Genomic DNA, 19,055 nt, shown 5'->3' with positions numbered 1-19,055 from the left:
ATAGTTGCTGGTCCTGGGGCTTAAACTCGGGGCCTTGGTGCTATCCTTTAGTCTTTTCGCTTAAGACTAGTGCTTTAGCACTTGAGTCACAACTTCACTTTTGGCTTTTTAGCTGGCCTGCTGGGCTTCACGGGGAGCGGCAGCGGCGGGGTTGGAGAGCATCTGCATGGGCGCACTGTGTCCAGCCACCATCTGTGTATGTAACAAAGGCTTTGGCTGTGGCATGCTTTTTAAAATGCAGATGATGAAAATGAGCGCCAGAGCACGGCATGGAATATTTCCTCACCTAAACTGATGCACGGGGTGTCGCCAGAAAGACTAACCATGGCTGTCCCGGAGCAGTGGGGGTCGTGGTTCAGCCCAGGGGACAAGATCGCACCCAGCCCCACACACCAGCTGAGACCTGCACAGGCCATGTCCCTTTCTAATCCATCCTGGGCCAAGGGAGACCTGAGCTCTCCACCCTCGCCATCCCCGGAGTCTCCCCTCATCTTCAGCTCTAAAGACGGTCCTTCAAGGAAGAGCATTTGCCTTTGCCAAAGTGGCTTTGTGTGAACGATATATTTCCTGTCCCATGAGCAAAAGAAGGAAAACAAGGAGAGGGAAAGAGAGAGAAAGGAGAAGGGTGCAAAGAACATGGAGAAGGGGTCACCCCTCCTTGGCAAGTAGATTCATCGTCCTTTTCTAGACACAGCTGCAAAGCAGTAGAAAATCAATTTTTTTCTATTACTTCACGACGTGGGAAAGAGAACCTATTTGTAAATTAAATTAAACCCAGTAATAGCATGTCTGTGTATTTGTTGAGGACTAGAAAAATTAGCCACAGATACAACTACAGAATGCAGCCGTGGAACTAGAAATCAACATCTCCCATTGCAAGGCTCTGTTGAGACGTCTTTCTTGTCCCTTATTTTTTCTTTCTTTTTTTTCAAGAAACACCATGGCTAAATGTCAGCATGCCAGCACATCAACACTTGGGTGAGTACTTCAGAGGGAAGGCCCCATCTGGTCTCAGTGCACTTCCAGATTCATGTCTTTGCTGCTTGGGCATCAGTCAGGACACTGGATATGCAACTAGAACTCTCTAGATGATTATTTCTTCCCAAGTTGCAATCTGTGTTGCCGACCATAGAATGAATCCTCTATTTTCTATACAGGCTAGAGCTTGTACAGAAAACCTCTGCACTCTGAATTTTGACTTCCTTCCCAGGACCTGAAATTTCATTAGCAGTCTGCCCCCTAGCGGCGATACACAGAACTTCAGATAGGTAGGACTAGAAAAAATCCTGGAGAACAAAAAGAATTCAAGTTTCCCAGGTAGTGCAAGGTGAGGCCATCATCTTGTAAAAGACAGCTTCCAGTGGAATCTGGCAGGGCCCGGCAAATAGTTCTGGGTCAGAGTGGAAGTGGGTGGTAGGTGTAGGTGACATCATTCGTTTCCCCACTCTCCCATTATACAAATGGCACCCATACCAACAGCAACCAAGATACCGAGAATGTTAAAAAATAACAATCTTTTTGTAACTTTTTGGTAAGCAATTAACACAGACAATTCTGTCAAAAAGAGCCATGCTGAATTGGTTCTAAAGGCAAAGACGGATAGTATGATTTTTTTTAAGACCCAGTTAATCTGAGGAGGAGAATCTATTTCATGTTGTCAGCTGGATGTTGGTAAGGCAGAAGACTAAGTGAGGTGTGCGGTGCTGGACTTTGTTACTATCTTTTGAAGAACATTAGAACTTGGCTTGCTTTAGTTTGTCGATGTGGTAGCAGAGTTTCAGCGCGGGTCCCAGCTTCAGACCCAAGTACTTCATCATCATATCACTTCTCAGCAACAACAGAGCATTCCCATCAATCTCCTGGTGGAACAGAATCAGGAAAGGTAGGAGGGAGGGAAGGCAGGAAGGAGGGAGGGAGGGAGGGAGGGAGGGAGGGAGGGAGGGAGGGAGGGAGGGAGGGAGGGAGGGAAACCAAGAAAATGGTTAGAGTGATCCAATTTTATTCAGGTAAAGCTGGATATGCAGAAGCCCTACAGAGTTACTTGAAGGACACATTCCCTCCGTCCCAGGGTTCAACTGAAAAGCCGAGCACTTATGGCTCATGTCTGTAATACTAGCTACCCAAGATGCAGAATCTGAAGATCATGGTTCAAAGCCAGCCCAGGCACAAAAGTCCAAAAGACTTATCTCCAATTAACTAGCAAAATGCCAGAAGTGGAGTTGTGGCTCAAATGGTAAAGTGCTAGCTTTGAAAGAAAAACAAAGCAAGAGCCAAGGGCCTGTGTTCAAGTCCCAGTAGAGGCACGCACGCACGCGCGTGTGCACACACACACACACACACACACACACACACACACGGAATTAAAGAAATCTATGTTCCTCTTCCTATTTTCTCTGTGGATCTTTTGTATTTCTGAATGAACAAATGAAATATCATCCCCACCTATGTAACTAATATCCACATGTGGTATTTATCATCCAACCAAGGGAAAATGAAACAAAAAGTGAAATGAACTCAGTTCTGAGTATCTTGCGCCTATAATCCTAACTATTCAAGAGGCTGAGATCTGAGGATCATGTTTTGAAGCCAGACCAGGAAGGAAAGTCCAAAAGATTCTTACCACCAGAAAAAAAAAATAATAATAATGCCTGAAGTAGAGGTGTGGATGGAGTGTTAGAGCACTAATCTTGAGCAAAAAATGCTCAAGAACAGTGCCCACAAAAACACAACAATAAAAATGTAAAATCCATGGAGGGGAGGGTAATGGGGACCAAGACATGTGAAAGGGTATCAATATATGTGAATTAATGCACCTTCTATCTGGCAAATATCATGTAACCCTTTTATTAATTACAATAAAAAAATGTAAACTCCAGGCTGGAAGTTTGGCCTGGTGGTAGAGTATTACCTAGCATGCACAAAGACCCGGGCTGCACTTTACCACAAGCACTCAGGTGGGGAAAATGAACACAACTAGAGCACTCATTCACTCTCCACGTCCTGGTAAAATCAGAGTGGACAAGGCTTCTCTGTAGCCCTCCAGCAGCCTTATTTCCTAATCTTCCTTCTTTACCCCACCTATTAGACTCTCATTATTTCTGACCACCGAAAGAGAGCCAAACTCTTCCCCTCAACTCCCCCTGCCCAAATCTGTTTAGACACAGCCACAAACCAAATATTATATGCCTAATAAATGCAGGTGTTGATTTAGGGGTGAACTCCCCGTTTGAGAGCCTGGCTTCCTCACAGAATCCCCAGGTGAGGTGAGAGACAGGAAGGAAAGGAAAGTATGTGGTCTCCCCTCTCTGCAAGACATCAGGATCTCAATCCTAGAAATCGGCCAACACGTTAGGGGAGTGGTGGGGGAATGACTGCTGCAGGTGTGATACCTCAAGAGTGATAATTAGAAGTCATTTTTATTTTTTTGGTCTGAGATCTGAGAATCCTGATTCAAAGTTGGCCTAGGTAGGAAAGTCCATGAGATGCTGACCTCAAATTAACCCCCCTCCCTCCAGAAAACCAGAGGTGGTTTTCTGTGGCTCAAAGTGGTAGAACACTAGCCTTGAGGAAAAACAGCTTAGGGACAGTGTGCGAGCCCAGAGTTCAAGTTACAGGACTGGCACCAAAAAAAAAAAAAAAAAAAAAAGTGGAAGAAGGAATTAGAAGGGAGGACCACAGACAAGCACAAAAGGCTTCTGCTCCATGTTACTGGCTCTAAAGATGGAGATAGTAAAGGGCAATAGTGGATCTAGAAGCTGGAAAAGACAAGTAAATATGATAAAATGCATGGTCTCAGGAGACCATGCAGAAAGGAAAACAGCCCAGGGTCAGACTCCTGACCTCCTGAAGAGTAAAATAAGAAATGTGCAATGCTTTAAGCCATCATATTTGTGTCTTTTTGTTGTAGTAGTAATCCCAAACAGAGGTAGCTTGGTAAAGCAGTCATTTTGTTAACATTTTTTTCACTTGCTCTCTTTTTAGAGTGAGCTACATAATTGGAATACTATCTGTTCAATGAAGACTAGGATCCAGGCACTATGCTAAGACTTCTCATTTTATGCTCAAAGCAGTTTAGAAATTAACACAGTCAGTTTGCCTGGCATGATGTGGGGGTCTTGAAATGAGTGTTGAAGACACCAAAGGATGGATGGAGGGGCAGGAAAGCAGACATTCCTCATGGCGGCTAACACAAGGCAGCAGATGGGAAAAATATCCCTTAACAACAAAACCAAGTGGCCCAGTGCTGCTGAGACGCCTGTGGTTGCATCTGTCCCTCTCAGAGCTGGCTCCCTTTGGGGCCTTGTGGAGCTTAATGCAGTCCCTCAACATCTAGGAAGTCCTGGCACGTCCCCACCCCAGCCCTCCCCCCAGGCCCTCCATGGCGTACATGCTTTCGGAAGAGCTCCACATGAGGCCCCAGGGCGTGTGGATCTGCATCTTTCACGAACCACACCACGTCCTCCACTGTCCAGCTGGAAGGGTTTCGACTCCGAGGTCTCCTGGCATCTCGTGCATCTGCAGAAGGCTTGGAGGCTGGGAGGGGTGAGAGATGAGATCATGAGCCACTGAGTCAGGCCAGCCTCAGTGCCATCTGATGCTGTCACCCTGGAAGGGCTCTCGGTGCTCTAGAGGCTGAGGTGGGTCCATGACCTTCTCTACAGGGAAAGGCAGTGAGTAGCCCCAAAAGGCGCAGGGCAAAGCCTTGATCGCCCTATCTCTGCGGAAACTCTGCTCTCCCAGGGACAGGAGCAGCAGAAAAGATGTTTCCTTCAACAGGCTGAATTCAGATTGATGTGACAGTTTTCTAGACCCCTCTGCTGAGTTCTCTCTCAGTGGCCTGAGGCCTCTGCTGACTTACACTCGGGTAAGCAGGCTGAGAGGTCAAGATGAGTGGCCAGGAGGGCTTTTGCAGGGCTGGGAGGCAAATGGTGTGAGGCCCTTTCTGCTTCTACCAGCCTTCCCTGAGATCATGAAGATGTGCCAGAAGGAAGTGCATTTGGATCTTTGTTCTTGGTCTCTGTGGAAGGGCTAACACCTATCTCCTCCTCAGAAGCCCTGATTCTGCGGAAAGACAGAGTCCCTGTGCTGGCTGCCCAGGTAAACACGGAACACCTTCTCCACCCTCAAGGCTGTCAGAGCATGCACACTGACCTTCCCCATCCAACTGCCTACTCTCATGCGGCCTCTGACTGGTCCTTGGTAGATAACTCCTTGGCGGCAATTTCCCATGAAAGTGATCACCATGGGTGAAGGAGGAAGTCACAGGTCCAATGCCTGGAAATATTTAGGGACTGACTTTGTGCTAGTACTGGATTTGAACTCAGGACCTTGCTTAGGCCTGTGCTTTACAGCTAAGCCATGACCCCATTTTTTGCCTTAGTCTTTCAGGGAGTCTTCTGCTTTTTCCAAGTTTGCCCTGACCCTTGATCCTACTGTCTCTGCCTGTCTAGTAGTTGGGATTACAAGCATAACCCAGCACACCAGGCCCAGTAGCAGTTGATTTCTTTCTTTTTTTTCTTTTTTGCCAGTCCTAGGCCTTGAACTCAGGGCCTGGCACTGTCCTTGGGCTTTCTCAAGGCTAGAGCTCTACCACTTGCGCCACAGCACCACTTCTGGCTTTTTACTATGTATGTGGTACCGAAGAATTGAACCCGGGTCTGTGTCTGTGTGCATGCTAGGCAAGCACTCTACCACTAGGCCAAACTCTTGGCCCCGACTTTTTTTTCTTTTTTTAACATATGACTAAAACCAGATCATCTTCTTTTTCTAGAGCAGCTTCTTGTCCTAGCTTCCCCACTTCTACCTCCTTACTTCTTCACTACCTACCCTTTGGGAGGACCCTCTCCCCCTAGTCTTTCTTTTCAATCCTGCTGGATGTTGAGCGTGAGGGAGAACACCTGGGGGAGCCCTGCAGTGATTCCCTCGTGCTCCCCTTGAGCGCACACTCTCTCCCACTGTCCCTGGGTCTCAGCTCTGACTGCCCAGTTCCGGGGCTGACTCCCCTGTAGACCTTGGCCTACACCCTGGAGCTCAAGGCCAGGGCCTGTCTTCAGCCTCAGTGGTGAAGAGCAGAATTGAGTTTTGGTGGTAGAGAGACCTAGGGACCGAAAAGTGCTAGTGCAAGACCCCTGTGAGTTTTTCCACCTTAGAAGGCTCTCTGCACACTGTGCATTCACCTGGGCCAATTATGGCCACAATTTCCTTTCTTTTCTTTCTCCACTCTTGGCTCTATGCTTTCTTCTCTCCTTCCCACCATCCATCAAAGCCCCGGGAACACACGAGGCCTTGAGGAAGGCACTGCTGACCTTCCTGCCATCTCAGCTGCCACCTGCCTCTCTCTTTCACTCCAGACCTTTCTTTGTTCTCCAAGGATATCTCTGCATTCTGCCTTGTAACCCAATTAGTCGTGCAGCCTCCGGTTAGATTTTAATTCCTCAAGGACTTCCCTGTTCATCCCACAAACACATACAGCATATCTTCTTTGTCCTAGATCCCAGGTATTTGGTGAAAAATCCAAATGTGTTCCTTTCATTACAGGGGTCACACATTACATTGACCCGTCATGGCTCTTCGTGGAGTAAATATACTTGGAAGGTGGGATCGTTAACTGTGAAATGAATCGATAGACTCTGCAGAAGCAGTTGAGGTCATTTACACAGAAGCCTTGCATGGCAATCCTTAATCTTACTTCAAGGCTAGAAAAAGGCCGAAGCGCCACACACAGAGCCAGCCTCCCTGCAGAGGAATGCTAAGTTACCAGTGGAGAAGCCTGTGGCTTTCTGCAGTTTCCCTCTCTCTTTTTCTCTGCACCTTTTTAGTGTGCCTGAAAAGAGCCAGTGCACACTTTGTGCTGAGAAAAAAAAAAACAACACAGCCTCGCATTTCTGAGCCCGTCGTAACTATGTGATGGTCTCCTTGAACACTGGACTGCTGTTGAGATTGTTCCCTGCCTTTTCCTTGTTGGACCTGGAAAGGAGGTCTGGCCAGGGACATCTCGCTAGGAAACTGCAAGGGCACCCTCAGAGTCATCAGAACACTCAAGGGTGCTTGTGAAAAGATGATTTCAATCTATTTGGGGACATCTGCATTCAACATGGGGATGAGCCGGTCACCAAACATGCATTAGTCTTTGGAGCTCCCCCTGGGACCCAGACGCTCATCAGGGTGGCAGGAGACAATCTGACTACAAAGGCAGGAAGTCTTCAGTCCAAGACTGATTTTAGAGTGATGAGAGCAGAGGTCAAATCTAATTTCCTGTGTTTGCAGGAAAAGGGAAACCCCAGGCCAGTTCATGGGGAGGGTTTCCTACCAGCTGTTGTGGGCCTTGCAGAGGGGGCTGGGTGTCCTAAGAGGAGCTGCCTGTGGAGGACAAGAGGCATCACACAGGCAGGTGGGCCCGTGCCTGGGACGCCATGCTTGCTGTGGGCATTTTTCACTTTTCCAGGATGGCAAGCAACCAGGCTGGCTCAGGAGGCTTTCTGCCGGGCCTCCTAGCCATAAAGAAAGCCCGTGTCATACCTCAGGACTGGCACCTGATCCAAAGCACATAACACTCACTGTGGAAGAAAGAAAAATGGAGCTCTCTGGCAGCAGCAGCAGCAAGTTTGCAAAGCGGTTGCCTGCTGCAGTCTGTGCTCACGGACAAAATAAAACACCCCCACTCCTCAGCTGTGGCAAAGGAAGATGGATGGGTTGAGCCTGACGTGACCAGGGCAGGCAGATGTGACAGGTCAACACTAAGCTGTGATGGATGGAACAAATCTCACTCCTATGTGGACACTACAGGCAAAGCACTGGCTTGCCTAAGGAGACAGCAGTGCTGTCCTGAGCAGGAATCCCGGGGCTTGGTCCTGTCCCTCCCCGGGGGGCTGGCAGGCATGGCAAAGCTAAACCTCGTGGTAAATGGATGGATAATTAAATCTTGTTCCTACAGCCCAACTCCCACTGAGCAGAAATAGAATAGCTGGGAGTCAAGAGTTGAAAAGCAAGCCCAGCCCCTTCCATAGCACAGGTACTTGTGCCATGTCTGCAAAGCTCTCTCTGTCTTCCACATTCCCCGGAGAACGCCCATAATTGCCTTGTGCTCATTCATAATTCAGGGGAAATTGTAGCTAACAATGGAGTTGTGTGGGAGAGTGGAGCTGGTGATGAGCATGGAGTCAGAAATATCTTCTTTCTCACCCCCCCCCTCAGTTTCCTGTGGTCACACCTCTGGAAGCCTGGTTCATGTGTTCCGGTAAGGCACAGTGTTGAAGAGACACAGCCAGGCTTGGAGCTCCTTCCTAGTTCCCATCATTCTCTATGGGCTTCTGTTCCTTTGTCTAGACACTGTGAACATCATGTATGGTTTCTCAGGTGAACCTGCAGCTCAGGGCTGGAGCCTGACAAGAAGCACCTTGAAGAGAGGCCCAGAAAGGCCAACTAGAGCCTTCTGTGCCTTTCCTCTGTCTGCTTCGTGCCCCGAATCCCTCCCAGGCTCTCCGGCAGCTGGTGCAGGCTGGACGGGGACAGGGTGGTAGAAGGAAGGGCTGGCCTGATCTACGTTCACTTGAGAAACCTGGTCCTGGTAAAGTGCATCTTTCCTAGTCTAGCCCACCATCTGGATGAGATCAGATGTTACAAAACCGTGCTGGATTTTTTTTCTATTCTCACTATTTCTCTCACGACGAGGTGAGAGGGACCAGAAAGAGAAGAAAACCTGGTGACTCCTTAGATTTAAGCCCAGTTGCCCTGTAAGGATGGAACATGGCTCCAGACACCAGGAGAGACCCCGGGCTCAAAGGCAGGCTGAGCTGAGCTACATTTCTTCTCAGCTGGAAGCAAACTCAAAGACAAATAACATGACTTCTGCACAGTCTCCACCCACCCCTCCTTTCCATAGCAGCTCCTGCTGTGCATCCCGGAAGCTCCCTGTCCCTTCTGTGGGAAGCCTCACCTGACTCCCACCCAAGGCCCCACAGCCCATTCTCCATCCGAGGCTCTCCCAGATGCCCCACCTTTCACCCCTAGCAGTAAGGACAGTTGGGACAAAATATATGCACCTATTTGCAAACATCTGCCTGGAGTTACAGTCTGAGCACAGGGCCCACATCTGCCTGGTGCACCCTCCACCCTCAGATCTGAAACACACCCCCAGCCTGGTGTGTTCCCAAGCATTGGCTGGCTAGGGTGACTTCAGCTCCCGTGAAAACCAATGCCAGGTTGGCTGCCTGGTAGATGAAGTGGACTACTGTTGCAAATCATTCAACACTAAATTAATGGAAAGCTAGTGATTATTCGTCTTCTTATATGTAATTCCAGAAATGGCCAGTAAGTTTTGTCTTCCTGGATTTCACAGCCATCAATGGTGCCTTTCTCCAGAAGCAGAGGGTTTGCAATTATTACAGAGGAAAGCTGAGTCTTTCTGACACTGGCCCCAAATTTTCCTTACTTCTCTGCAGACCCTCTTTTGTTCCCAGAGTGCTGAAGCCCTTCCTCTGCCTCTGCACACCCAGCCTTCCTGACACTGACCGTTGTACGTCTTTTTTAATCCAAGTATCTATCGTTTGCAGTGAGATAACAATGGCAGATTACTTTTGTTTCTTCATCATGAATCTTGAACTTACTTGTGCTAGGGAATGCTCTATTTTAAAGACAAAATCTGGACGCTTCATTTTCCGATACCTCTTTAAAGCTCTTGGTAATTGTACCTTGGGTAAGTGTGCACATGAGCAGGAAGGAGGCTGGGAGTTCCGCCATGTGGTCCACCCCTACTCTCCTGCTGCAGCCTCATGTGTGCTCTGGCTTCTGTGGTTTTACACTATTTTGATTAGCATCATAGGGAGAAAATCCATTTCTAGGTCTCTTCCAGGGATTATGACGTGAGTCACATCCTCTGAAAGAGATTTGGTTTCTTGATGTCAATGGATTTCTCTTGGGAAGCGGTTTCTGCACGGTATGGAGCAATCCCTGGGGCGCAGAGACATTGGCTGGCCCTCCTGAGGACACACAGCTGGACAGAGGCGGGCAGGTAGGTGAGGGAGGGGCTGGCATGCATTACATTACCACATCTGTTTCCTTCCAGAGAGGTCCCACTTCGCTTGGGGCTGGAGGCCAGGGGCCGCAGTGTGGATGGACCTCCCGAGGACACAGGGCTGGCCCGGGGACCGCTGCACGTGGTGGCTGGGCCTCCCCCCAGGCGGCCATCTCCCGAGGTCAGTCTCTTGCAATAGATGGAGGAGGTGGTCAGGGAGGCCCGGTGGGTAAAGGCGGAGGTGGTGGGGTCCACGCTGTAGCGGTTCATGCCCAAAGGGCTTGCCAGGCACTCTTCCGTGGTTACTGTCTTGGCTAAGCGGGAAAGAGGGTGCAGAGAAGCTGAGATCAGTCAGCAGTTTGGGAAGCGATCTGAGCTCCATTCTCAGCAAACTATTCACTGATCACACAGTCAGACCTACTAGTGAGGCTGGAAGAGGAGGAGGAAGGACCCAACATGGCTCCAGAATAACACTGGTGGCAGGCTGAGGTGTTGCTCCCTCTGCAGGACCTGGCAGTCAGGCCTCTCTCTGCTATTGGTGACTTGGAAATAACCCCCCCACACACAGGGAGACTTGTTTCATTTTATTTTGTTTTGTCAGTCGTGGGGCTTGAACTCAGCGCCTGGGTACTGTCCCTGAGCTTCTTTGTGCTCTAACACTTGAGCCACAGCACCACTTATGTCTTTTTCTGAGTATTTTATTAGAGCTAAGAGTCTCATGAACTTTCCTGCCCAGGCTGGCTTCAAATCAGAGCTCACCCTCTTCAGTAGCTAGGATTACAGGTGTGAGCCACCAGCACCTGGCATAGCAGTCTCTTGAACCATTATAAAACATCCAGAAGACATGAAAGGCAGCCATTGGGATATGAATCATCATGACCCTGGATTTGGGGAAGTATTCTTCAATTTGATACCAGAGACACAGATAGCAATAGAAAAAGAAAATAAACTGGACTTCATCAAAAGTGAAAAAACAAAAACAAAAAAACCTTTTGTGCCTCAAGGCACAAAACATCAACAAGACAGTGAATGAAGGCAGCTCACAAAGCAGAAGGCAATATTTACAAATCATGTATCTGATAAGAGATTTCTATGTAAAGTATGTTAAAAGTTGTTCCAGCTGAATATCACAATCCAGGCCAGCCTGGATAAAAGGTGTGAGATCCTATCTGAAAAATAACTAAGTCAAAAAAGGCTTGAGTTGTAAAAACTCACGTAGTAGAGAGTCTGACCAGCAGGTGTGAGATCCTAGTTCATTGTTCAATCAAAAAGAAAGGAAAAGGAGTAAACAGTCAAATCCACTGAGTAAACGGTTCCACTGATGGAACTGTTCCAAGACAGAGTAAAAGAGGCACACCAACATTTAGAGTGCACTGCGCTGGACCCAACTTTGTCATTAGGGCAGGGTGGTATCTACAAGGGAAACTAAGGTTCGTATTCTTTTTATTTTATTTTATTTTTGTCTGTTGTGGGGCTTGCACTCAGGACCTGGGCATTGTCCCTGAGCTTTCTTCGCTCAAGACTGGCACTCTACCACTTTGAGCCACAGCACCACTTCCAGTTTTCTGGTGGTTCATTAGAGACAAAAACATCTGATAGACTTGCCTGTTTAGACTGGCTTCAAACTGTAAGCCTCAGATCTGAGCCTCCTGAGTAGCTAGGGTTATAGGCATGAGCTAGCAGTGCCCAGCAGGCCTTATTTAAAAGCTTCCTAAAGAGATTTGCCCTCCTTTACAGTTAAGCCATTGCACAATAAATCTTACTGCCTGGAAGCTCTCCCTTATATCGAATTCTAATATCTCCTTAAAAGATCACTGTTGGATACATATTCTTGATGCTATTCAAAAACATATGTGACAGTACTGTTTTCATTCGCAAGCAGTGTGTAATGGTTAGAAAATGGAGTAAGAAAGGAGTGATATAGCCACTTTAAGGCATTTGCCACAAGCACAATTTATCACACCCTCACCAAAAAAATTTTTTTAAATCCTCAAAACAACAACAGTGAGTTATTTGACATGGGTAGATGAACAGAATTTCTAGTAGCTTAAGAACTTCATTACACTGTGACAAATTTAGTATCTAAATCCATTGTTGAAAAATTGGCGAAAACAAAGAAATCACTTTTTTATTTGGAGAGACAATCATACCTCCCAGGTGGCTCTGGGGCTGCCTAGCGAGTGAACAGCAGGTGGGGCCAGAAGACCTGGAAGCACCAGAGCCAGGGCCCTTGGGAGATGCCTGCATCCACGTGGGCTGGCAGACAGGGGCGCTCTGCTCCAGGTCATGACCTTGTGGCCCCTCACAAAACTCCTTCCCCTGAGCAAGCAGTTGCCTGCACCCGGGCCCCTCGAATCCACCACAGGTTTGTTTTCCAGTTGAGCAAAGCAGGGCGAATGAGAAGTCTGAGGACACTTGGTAAATCATTGCGTTTCCTCTAGCAAATGGAAAAGAATTCTTCCTTCCTTCCTTCCTTCCTTCCTTCCTTCCTTCCTTCCTTCCTTAATAATCACAACCACATACTTAAATGACACAGGTAAACACACCAAAGCACAGGCTTAGACATGGGTCCCATTTCAGGGGTTGGTATCTTAGGAACTTGGAAGGGCATCTGGCATTTCTCTCTTAGCATTGCTAATCTGTTTACCACTGCTGCTGCACAGAAAGCTGCCCATTGGTGTGTGCAGAGCACATCCAGAAAATCACTCAAGCCCACTCAAACCTGGAAAGCATGACGCACTGCTCCTTCCCGCCAGGGCCTGGAATAGGCACTGGGGCCTCTATGGGCCAACCTATTCCTGCTGAGCTCCTAGATGGTGGAGGACAGGAGAGCCCCGGGAATTCAGGGAACCACCAAAGAGAGAAGTGGAAGGAGGAAGAGAGGCAGGAAGGCGAAAGCCAAAAGCCAAGGAGAGGAAGAGAAAGTCCCAAGGCGGGGAGAGGGCTGAGGTACAACGACATACCCCACCCAAGCCTAGCTCTCTGCACTCGGCACTCACACCTATGGGAGCTGGGACTATTGATTTCATTTGGTTTGACTGCCATTTGGTTTGTTAGTATTCCTAGCCAAAGAACAGCCTGGAGCTCAGTAATAACTGCTGCCTGATTATCCTCATCCCAAACCGATTTAGACCACCATCACCACACATTCCAGATGTAGATGCCATCTCTCCATCTTTAAGACATCTACTTCCTTCCCCCACATATACACACACCACACAGACAGACAGACAGATGCACACATGCGCATGCGCGTGCGTGCACGCACATGCACACACACACACACACACACACACACACACACACACACACACACACACACACACACACAAGCTCAACCCCACCTTATTCCTCCACACCAGTCCCTACTTCCCAGTTGAGGGAGCAGCTGCATAGAGTAAACCCTTTCTAGAACCATCGGTGCCACCTACCCCAGGCTGGGAGCCAGGGCCTTTCTCAAAATCCCTGGCCTGTCCCTTGACAGGTCAGCTTACCCAGCCAGCACCAGGCCCCGAGGTTCCAGGCAGTATCTAGAGAACTCCAGTGCAACCGGCTCAACCACTTCAAGAGGCGGCAGTCCTTCTGACCTGCCTCAGCCCTGAAGCCCACGGGGCGGGCGGCGGAGGGCAAAGGCAGGTCCTGAGAGCTGTGGAATGCCCACCAAAGCTCAGGCAGGTGCCCCCTCCCAGATGGAGGCTGGGAGTCCTTCAAGAAGCAGGAGGCAGTTCAGGAGGAATGGACAGCCAGGAGCTGGCATCCTGGGGCACTGCACCTCTCTCTGTGCAGCCCAGATGAAGTGTCGCATGTCCTACCTGGGTTCTGGTGTCCCTGTCACTAGACAGTCTCACCCACGCTAGCTCCTCAGGCAGCTGCTGGGTCCCAGCATGAGACTGACGTGCTTGAGCCACAGAGCCCGGGCCTGCCGCAGACCTGCAAGGGACTTCGTGGTGACAGAAGATTTCCTTCTTCCTCTGTGGCCTTTCAGGGAGGCTGTGGTGGAGGCTGGCAGATTTTTCTGCTGTGGGGCTCAGCCCCGCCCCCTGTGCTCACTGCTGATAAGCCATGGCGTTTTCCCTCAGGGCCCTTGGGGCCCGGTGGCCCAGCCTCCCTGGTTCAAAGGGCACCAGGCCTGCACCAACGAGGAGGCCAGCATTTCATTCTTTTCAATTAAATTTTCCATTAACTTGGTCTCTGGCCAGTATGGATTTTTCTCTTTAAACCTGTCTCTAGCTTGGATCACTCAGCCTTTAGGATCAATGTCGACTTCCCTCTGGTTCCTTTTTTTTTCTTCCCCTAATGAGATGTATGTACAGAAACCAACCATATTTTTAATGCCTGACACCTGAACTTCCTTCGTTGTCCCGGGTGTTTCTGATTTGCCTAAGACTTTGTTCTAAGCCATCAGTGGGTTTTCCTCCACTGGAAACTTGGACCAAAGACAATTTTGACTAAAGTCAGCTGTTTGAAATAGTAAATGCAAGAGGAGAGCGTCCTCCATAGCCATCTTCCATATGAAGTGGTAGCTTTGCCAGTCTCTACCCCCAGGCCTGCAGGAAGGGGAAGGCGGGTGAGCTGCTGCCATCAAGCCTCTGTTGTCTCCATGACCTCTATGTCCTTTCATCTTTCATAAACTGGGGAAATTAAAAGTGTCCTCAATCAAAAAAAATTGGGAATCCCTGGAATAGAGACTACTTTGTAAATTTTAGTTCTAAGTGGACATCTTCACTTGGAGGGAGACCTACAGAACTTTCTAGAACAGTAATTTCTCTTATTAATGAGACACTGATCCTAGGATCCCCAGGGGATGCCTGAAATTGTGGATGGTGCTATGTTCTATACACACCATGTTTTCCTACAAACGCATACCTGTGATAAACTTTATGAATGAGGTGTAGTAATCAATTCATGGTAGCAGATAATAAAAATAGAATCAAGTGCCCATGATTCACACCTGTAATTCTAGCTACTCAGGAGTCTGAGATTCAAAGATCACAGTTCAAAACCAACCTGGGCAGGAAAGTCTACAAGGCTCTTATCTCCAATTAACCACCAAAAATCCAGAAATGGAATTGTGATACAAGTAATAGAGCTTTAGCCTTATGCAAAAAAGCTCAGGGACAGTGCCCATGCCCTGAGTTCAAGCCCCAGGACCTGCCCCAAATTTAAAACTCTGCACAGTACTGATGGTTATGTGAACGGGCAATGAAGTATGTGAATGGCCTAGGTGTTATGATGGAGGGTAGGCTCTTAAGTAAGGGTTTCTACAACACAGTCCTGCAACCCTGCAACAGTGAATCTGATGACTTACATGGCTCCTAAGTGACCAAAGAGAAGGTTGTGTGCCCAGTGTGGATGCACTGAGCCAAATGAGGCCCAGTGGGACAGTGTGAGATTTCATCATACTACTTAGAGCGATATGCAAATAAAAACACCGGAATTCTTTATTTCTGGAATTTCTCATTTACTATTTTTAGATTATGGTTGAGCCTGAATTACTGGAAGGATGGAAAGTAGACCTGTGGATAAGGTAGGGAGCCTGCTTCGTTGCCACTCTGGTGAAGCAAGCTGCTGTGATTGGCTCCCTGTGGATCTAGCAGAGTGAAGGAGCCATAAACCCAGAGTTCTGACATATATGTCAAGACTAAAGGGGGAGCTGATGGCTCACACCTGTAATCCTAGCTCCTCAGGAGTCTGAGAGCTGAGGATTATGTTTTAAAGTCAGCCACTCAGGAAAGTCCCTGAGACTCTTATCTCCAATTGGATCTGTGGCCCAAGTAGTAGAGTGATAGCCTTGAGCACAAAAGCTCAGGGGTAGCACCCAGTCCCTGAGTTCAATTCCCAGGACTGGCACACACATTGGAGAATAGATGGACATCTGATTGGGGCTCTGGATAGGTGACGGGCACCAGAGACCCCACTGGGCATCGCTGTTAGTCACACTGAGGAATTTGCCATCATTCTTTCCTTCTTCCTGAATCTGCAAAAGTGTTTCTCACCTGGGTTTAAACCTGTGTCACCCAATTCAGCCACTCTGCTCTTCCCCTGTCCCAGCACACAGGATGAGGAAGTGCCCCAGTGCAGACACACTGAAAAACTGAAATGGACTTCCCTGTGTGAGCTGGACTCTGTTGGCCCCTCAGAGTGTAGCCCAGCCAGTGGTGCCAGGACCCATGTTGGAGTCTGTTGGGAAGGCAGGTTCCCAGGTCCCCCAAACCCTGCTGAAGCAGACCCTGAATGGTACCAGGTTGCTCCTGTACACATTCCTCTTTGGGAAGCACCAGCTAACGCATATTTATAATGGAGACTTACTCAAAGGGTAACACATCATTTTCCCCAGAATCACCTTGTGAATTTTGACCAATATTGCCAATCCATCAGTCTGCATCCATTCTTCTCATATGTCAGAAGGCCCCTCTAGCTCACAAGCTGTGTTTGAAGATCAATAAACAGACGTGGAGGGAAGGGACTCAAGCCAAGAACACTGGCTTCCAGGTAGCCGAGGTGAGCCAAAGCCTGGTGTTCTCAGCACATGCGATAAAGATCCTCTGGAAGGGGCCCTGAACGAGTCCTGGCTCCCAGGAAAGAGCAGCTTCTAAGGGGAGCTACTTTTCATCTCCAAGCTGGACATAGCAGCTTGGAGACATTGCTGCCATTCTCTGGGGGATAGATGTTAGCCTCAAGTTCTTCATTTTGGTTTTGGCTGCAGCTGTGTGACAATCGACAACACATACATACCAAAGTGACCACCATGAAGGCCCAGCAAGAAGAAGGATGGACAGCCAAGTGGGTGCCAGTAGATGACCTCCTACCTCTAGCACCTGTCCGCACGGGCTTTTGCAGGTGGAGAAACAGGTAGGCTAGAAGATGCATGCCGAGAGCAGACAGCAGAGGCAATCAGCTGAAGACACTTGCCCGAATCAGGAAGTGTGATGCCAAATCATACCTGGACTGCCAAGTGAGACTTCCCCTACACACACACACACACACACACACACACACACACCCGCTGGTTCTGAAATTAAGATGAAGGTAGGACCCACAGGATGGTGACAGACCAAGCCCACCATGCTCTTGGGCAGGGGCCTGAATGGCACAAGGGAGATGGGAGGGGAAATTCCATGAGATTTCTCCCTCAGTCCTCACACCGACCTGGCGGATTTGATTTTGACTGCATTTCATAATGTGAAAGAACACCAGAAAAAAAAAATCACCAGATGTATCCTAAATTTCATCCCCAGCCAGCAAAGCACCAATCCCACACAATTTACTGAAAGGACACATGAGTTATGTGTTTGTATGGTCCTGTCCTGCTTGTGTGAACTACACACGAGGCAAGGGTTTGAGAAGTGGAATCACATTGTTTTGCTAGTCTCATTGTCAGATTTACTAGAAAAGCAATTCACTTAGGAATATGTTTCTTGGGTAGGGAGTATGTCCTACTGGTACAGTGCTTGCCTAGCATATAGAAGCCCTGGGTTCAATTCTTTGATACCACATACAGAAAAAGCTGAAATGGTATTGTGGCTCAGTGGCTTTGAGAAAACTCAAGGACAGTGCCTAAGACCTGAGTTCAAGCCCCAGGACTGGCAAAAAGAGAAAGGAAGAAAGAAAGAAAGAAAGAAAGAAAGAAAGAAAGAAAGAAAGAAAGAAAGAAAGAAATTTCTCTGGGAAGCATAGCTCAAAGTGTAGCTAGCATGCTCGAGGTTCTGAGTTCAAACCTCAGTTCTGCCAAAATAGATGTGTGTGTGTGTGTGTGTGTGTGTGTGTGTGTGTGTGTATTCCAAGGCCAGGTATGGTGACATATAATCCCAGCCCTTGGGAGCTTGGAAGGATGACATGAGAAAATTGTATGTTCAAGACCAAGAAGAAGGGCTAGGAATGTGGCTTAGTGGTAGAGTGTTTGCCTAGCATCCATGAAGTCCTGGGTTTGATTTCTCAGTACCACGTAAACAAACAAAAAAGAGTTGCAAGTAGTTCTATGACTCAAATGGTAGAGCACTAAGCTTGAGCAAAAGAAGACGTCTAGCTTATGCACAGACCTGGAGGGAGTGGTGGATGTATCCAGCGTCTGTTCTCTAACCCTTATCAGTTAGGCTCCTTCCTTTGCAAAGGACTAATATTCTGTTTCCAAGGTCTCAGAGGGATGAGAGCAATATTATAAACACAGCTTTGATGGTGTCCAAGAGAATCTATGATGAGGATCTAAAGTGATCCTTCTTTGCCATCCTCCTGGGCTACAACCACGCTCCCTGACCACCCAGCCGTCTCACCAAGGAGCCCAGCTTGGCTATTTTATACTAGCAATCTTCCCTAGTGCTGGGGTTAAAGGCATGTACTACCTACCATGCCTGTACAGAGGCCATTTGTTGTACAGTGAGTATCCTTTTGTTTAATGTTTTAAGCTCCCTGTGAGCACAGACCTGCCCAACCTTTGTCAACATCACTGTATTCTTCAAAAAACATTCCTATGTACCTGCATTTGTCTAATGCAAGACTGAGTTTCTCACAATGCGCGCCACACAAGATTTGACAACTATTTACAGAGGAGTGCAAGGACTCCATCCCAGTTCCACTGTCCATGAGCTTTTCATTGAGAAACTCTGCTTCCAGAGAAAGGAAAACAGGCGGAAGTTTCTATGCTCCGCTGACCGGGGCTCTAAGCAGGAGGAAGCACCTCCTGTTAGCACAGAGCCCCGGGGAAAAACTTTGTCCATCTGGGTTCCAACAGCCTCCTTCCATCCTCAGTGCTGCCAAGGCTTCTGTCAAAAGTAGCTTGACTCTCACATGCCAAGAGAGAGACCCCAGCGCTTGACTGAGGACTGACTGGATACCCAACCCAATGGGTGTCCTCTCCCAGACATGGGTCCTCCAGCTTCTTCACGTGGGGAGGGATGTGACAATGTCACTCACGTCATCTAGTCTTCAGTCCTGGATTCTTGCTGAGGTCTCCATTCTGTTGCTGAATGAGAACAGGCACTCACGGGTGGTGATAGCTCCTCAGAGCTAGAAGGTAGCTCTCAAGTCCTCAGAGAGGCCGAGACAA

General features: G+C 48.3%; 1 protein-coding gene across 2 annotated transcripts in view; it reads right to left on the bottom strand.

The window, feature by feature from the left end:
• Nucleotides 1-840: 840 nt before the first annotated feature.
• Nucleotides 841-19,055, bottom strand: part of Scml4 (Scm polycomb group protein like 4) — a 30,688-nt gene continuing 12,473 nt past the window's right edge. Inside the window, exons 1-4 of one of the 2 annotated variants that reach the window (XM_090338330.1) lie at nt 13,825-14,045; nt 10,045-10,326; nt 4,388-4,533; nt 841-1,859 (exon numbers count right to left, since the gene is read on the bottom strand). In XM_090338330.1, the coding sequence (XP_090194456.1) occupies nt 1,734-1,859; nt 4,388-4,533; nt 10,045-10,282 (510 nt within the window). In that variant the 5' untranslated portion in view covers nt 10,283-10,326; nt 13,825-14,045 and the 3' untranslated portion in view covers nt 841-1,733. Of the gene's footprint in view, nt 1,860-4,387; nt 4,534-10,044; nt 10,327-13,824; nt 14,046-19,055 lie in introns of those variants that run through there. The other variant, XM_090338331.1, reaches the window with a different exon arrangement.

This window comes from Megascapheus bottae, chromosome 8, assembly GCF_031878675.1.
Source record: "Megascapheus bottae isolate mThoBot1 chromosome 8, mThoBot2.hap1, whole genome shotgun sequence".
In the NCBI taxonomy this organism is placed as follows: Eukaryota; Metazoa; Chordata; class Mammalia; order Rodentia; family Geomyidae; genus Megascapheus; species Megascapheus bottae.
The sequence above is the reverse complement of the archived record's forward strand: the minus strand, read 5'-3'. Positions and strand labels throughout refer to the sequence as shown.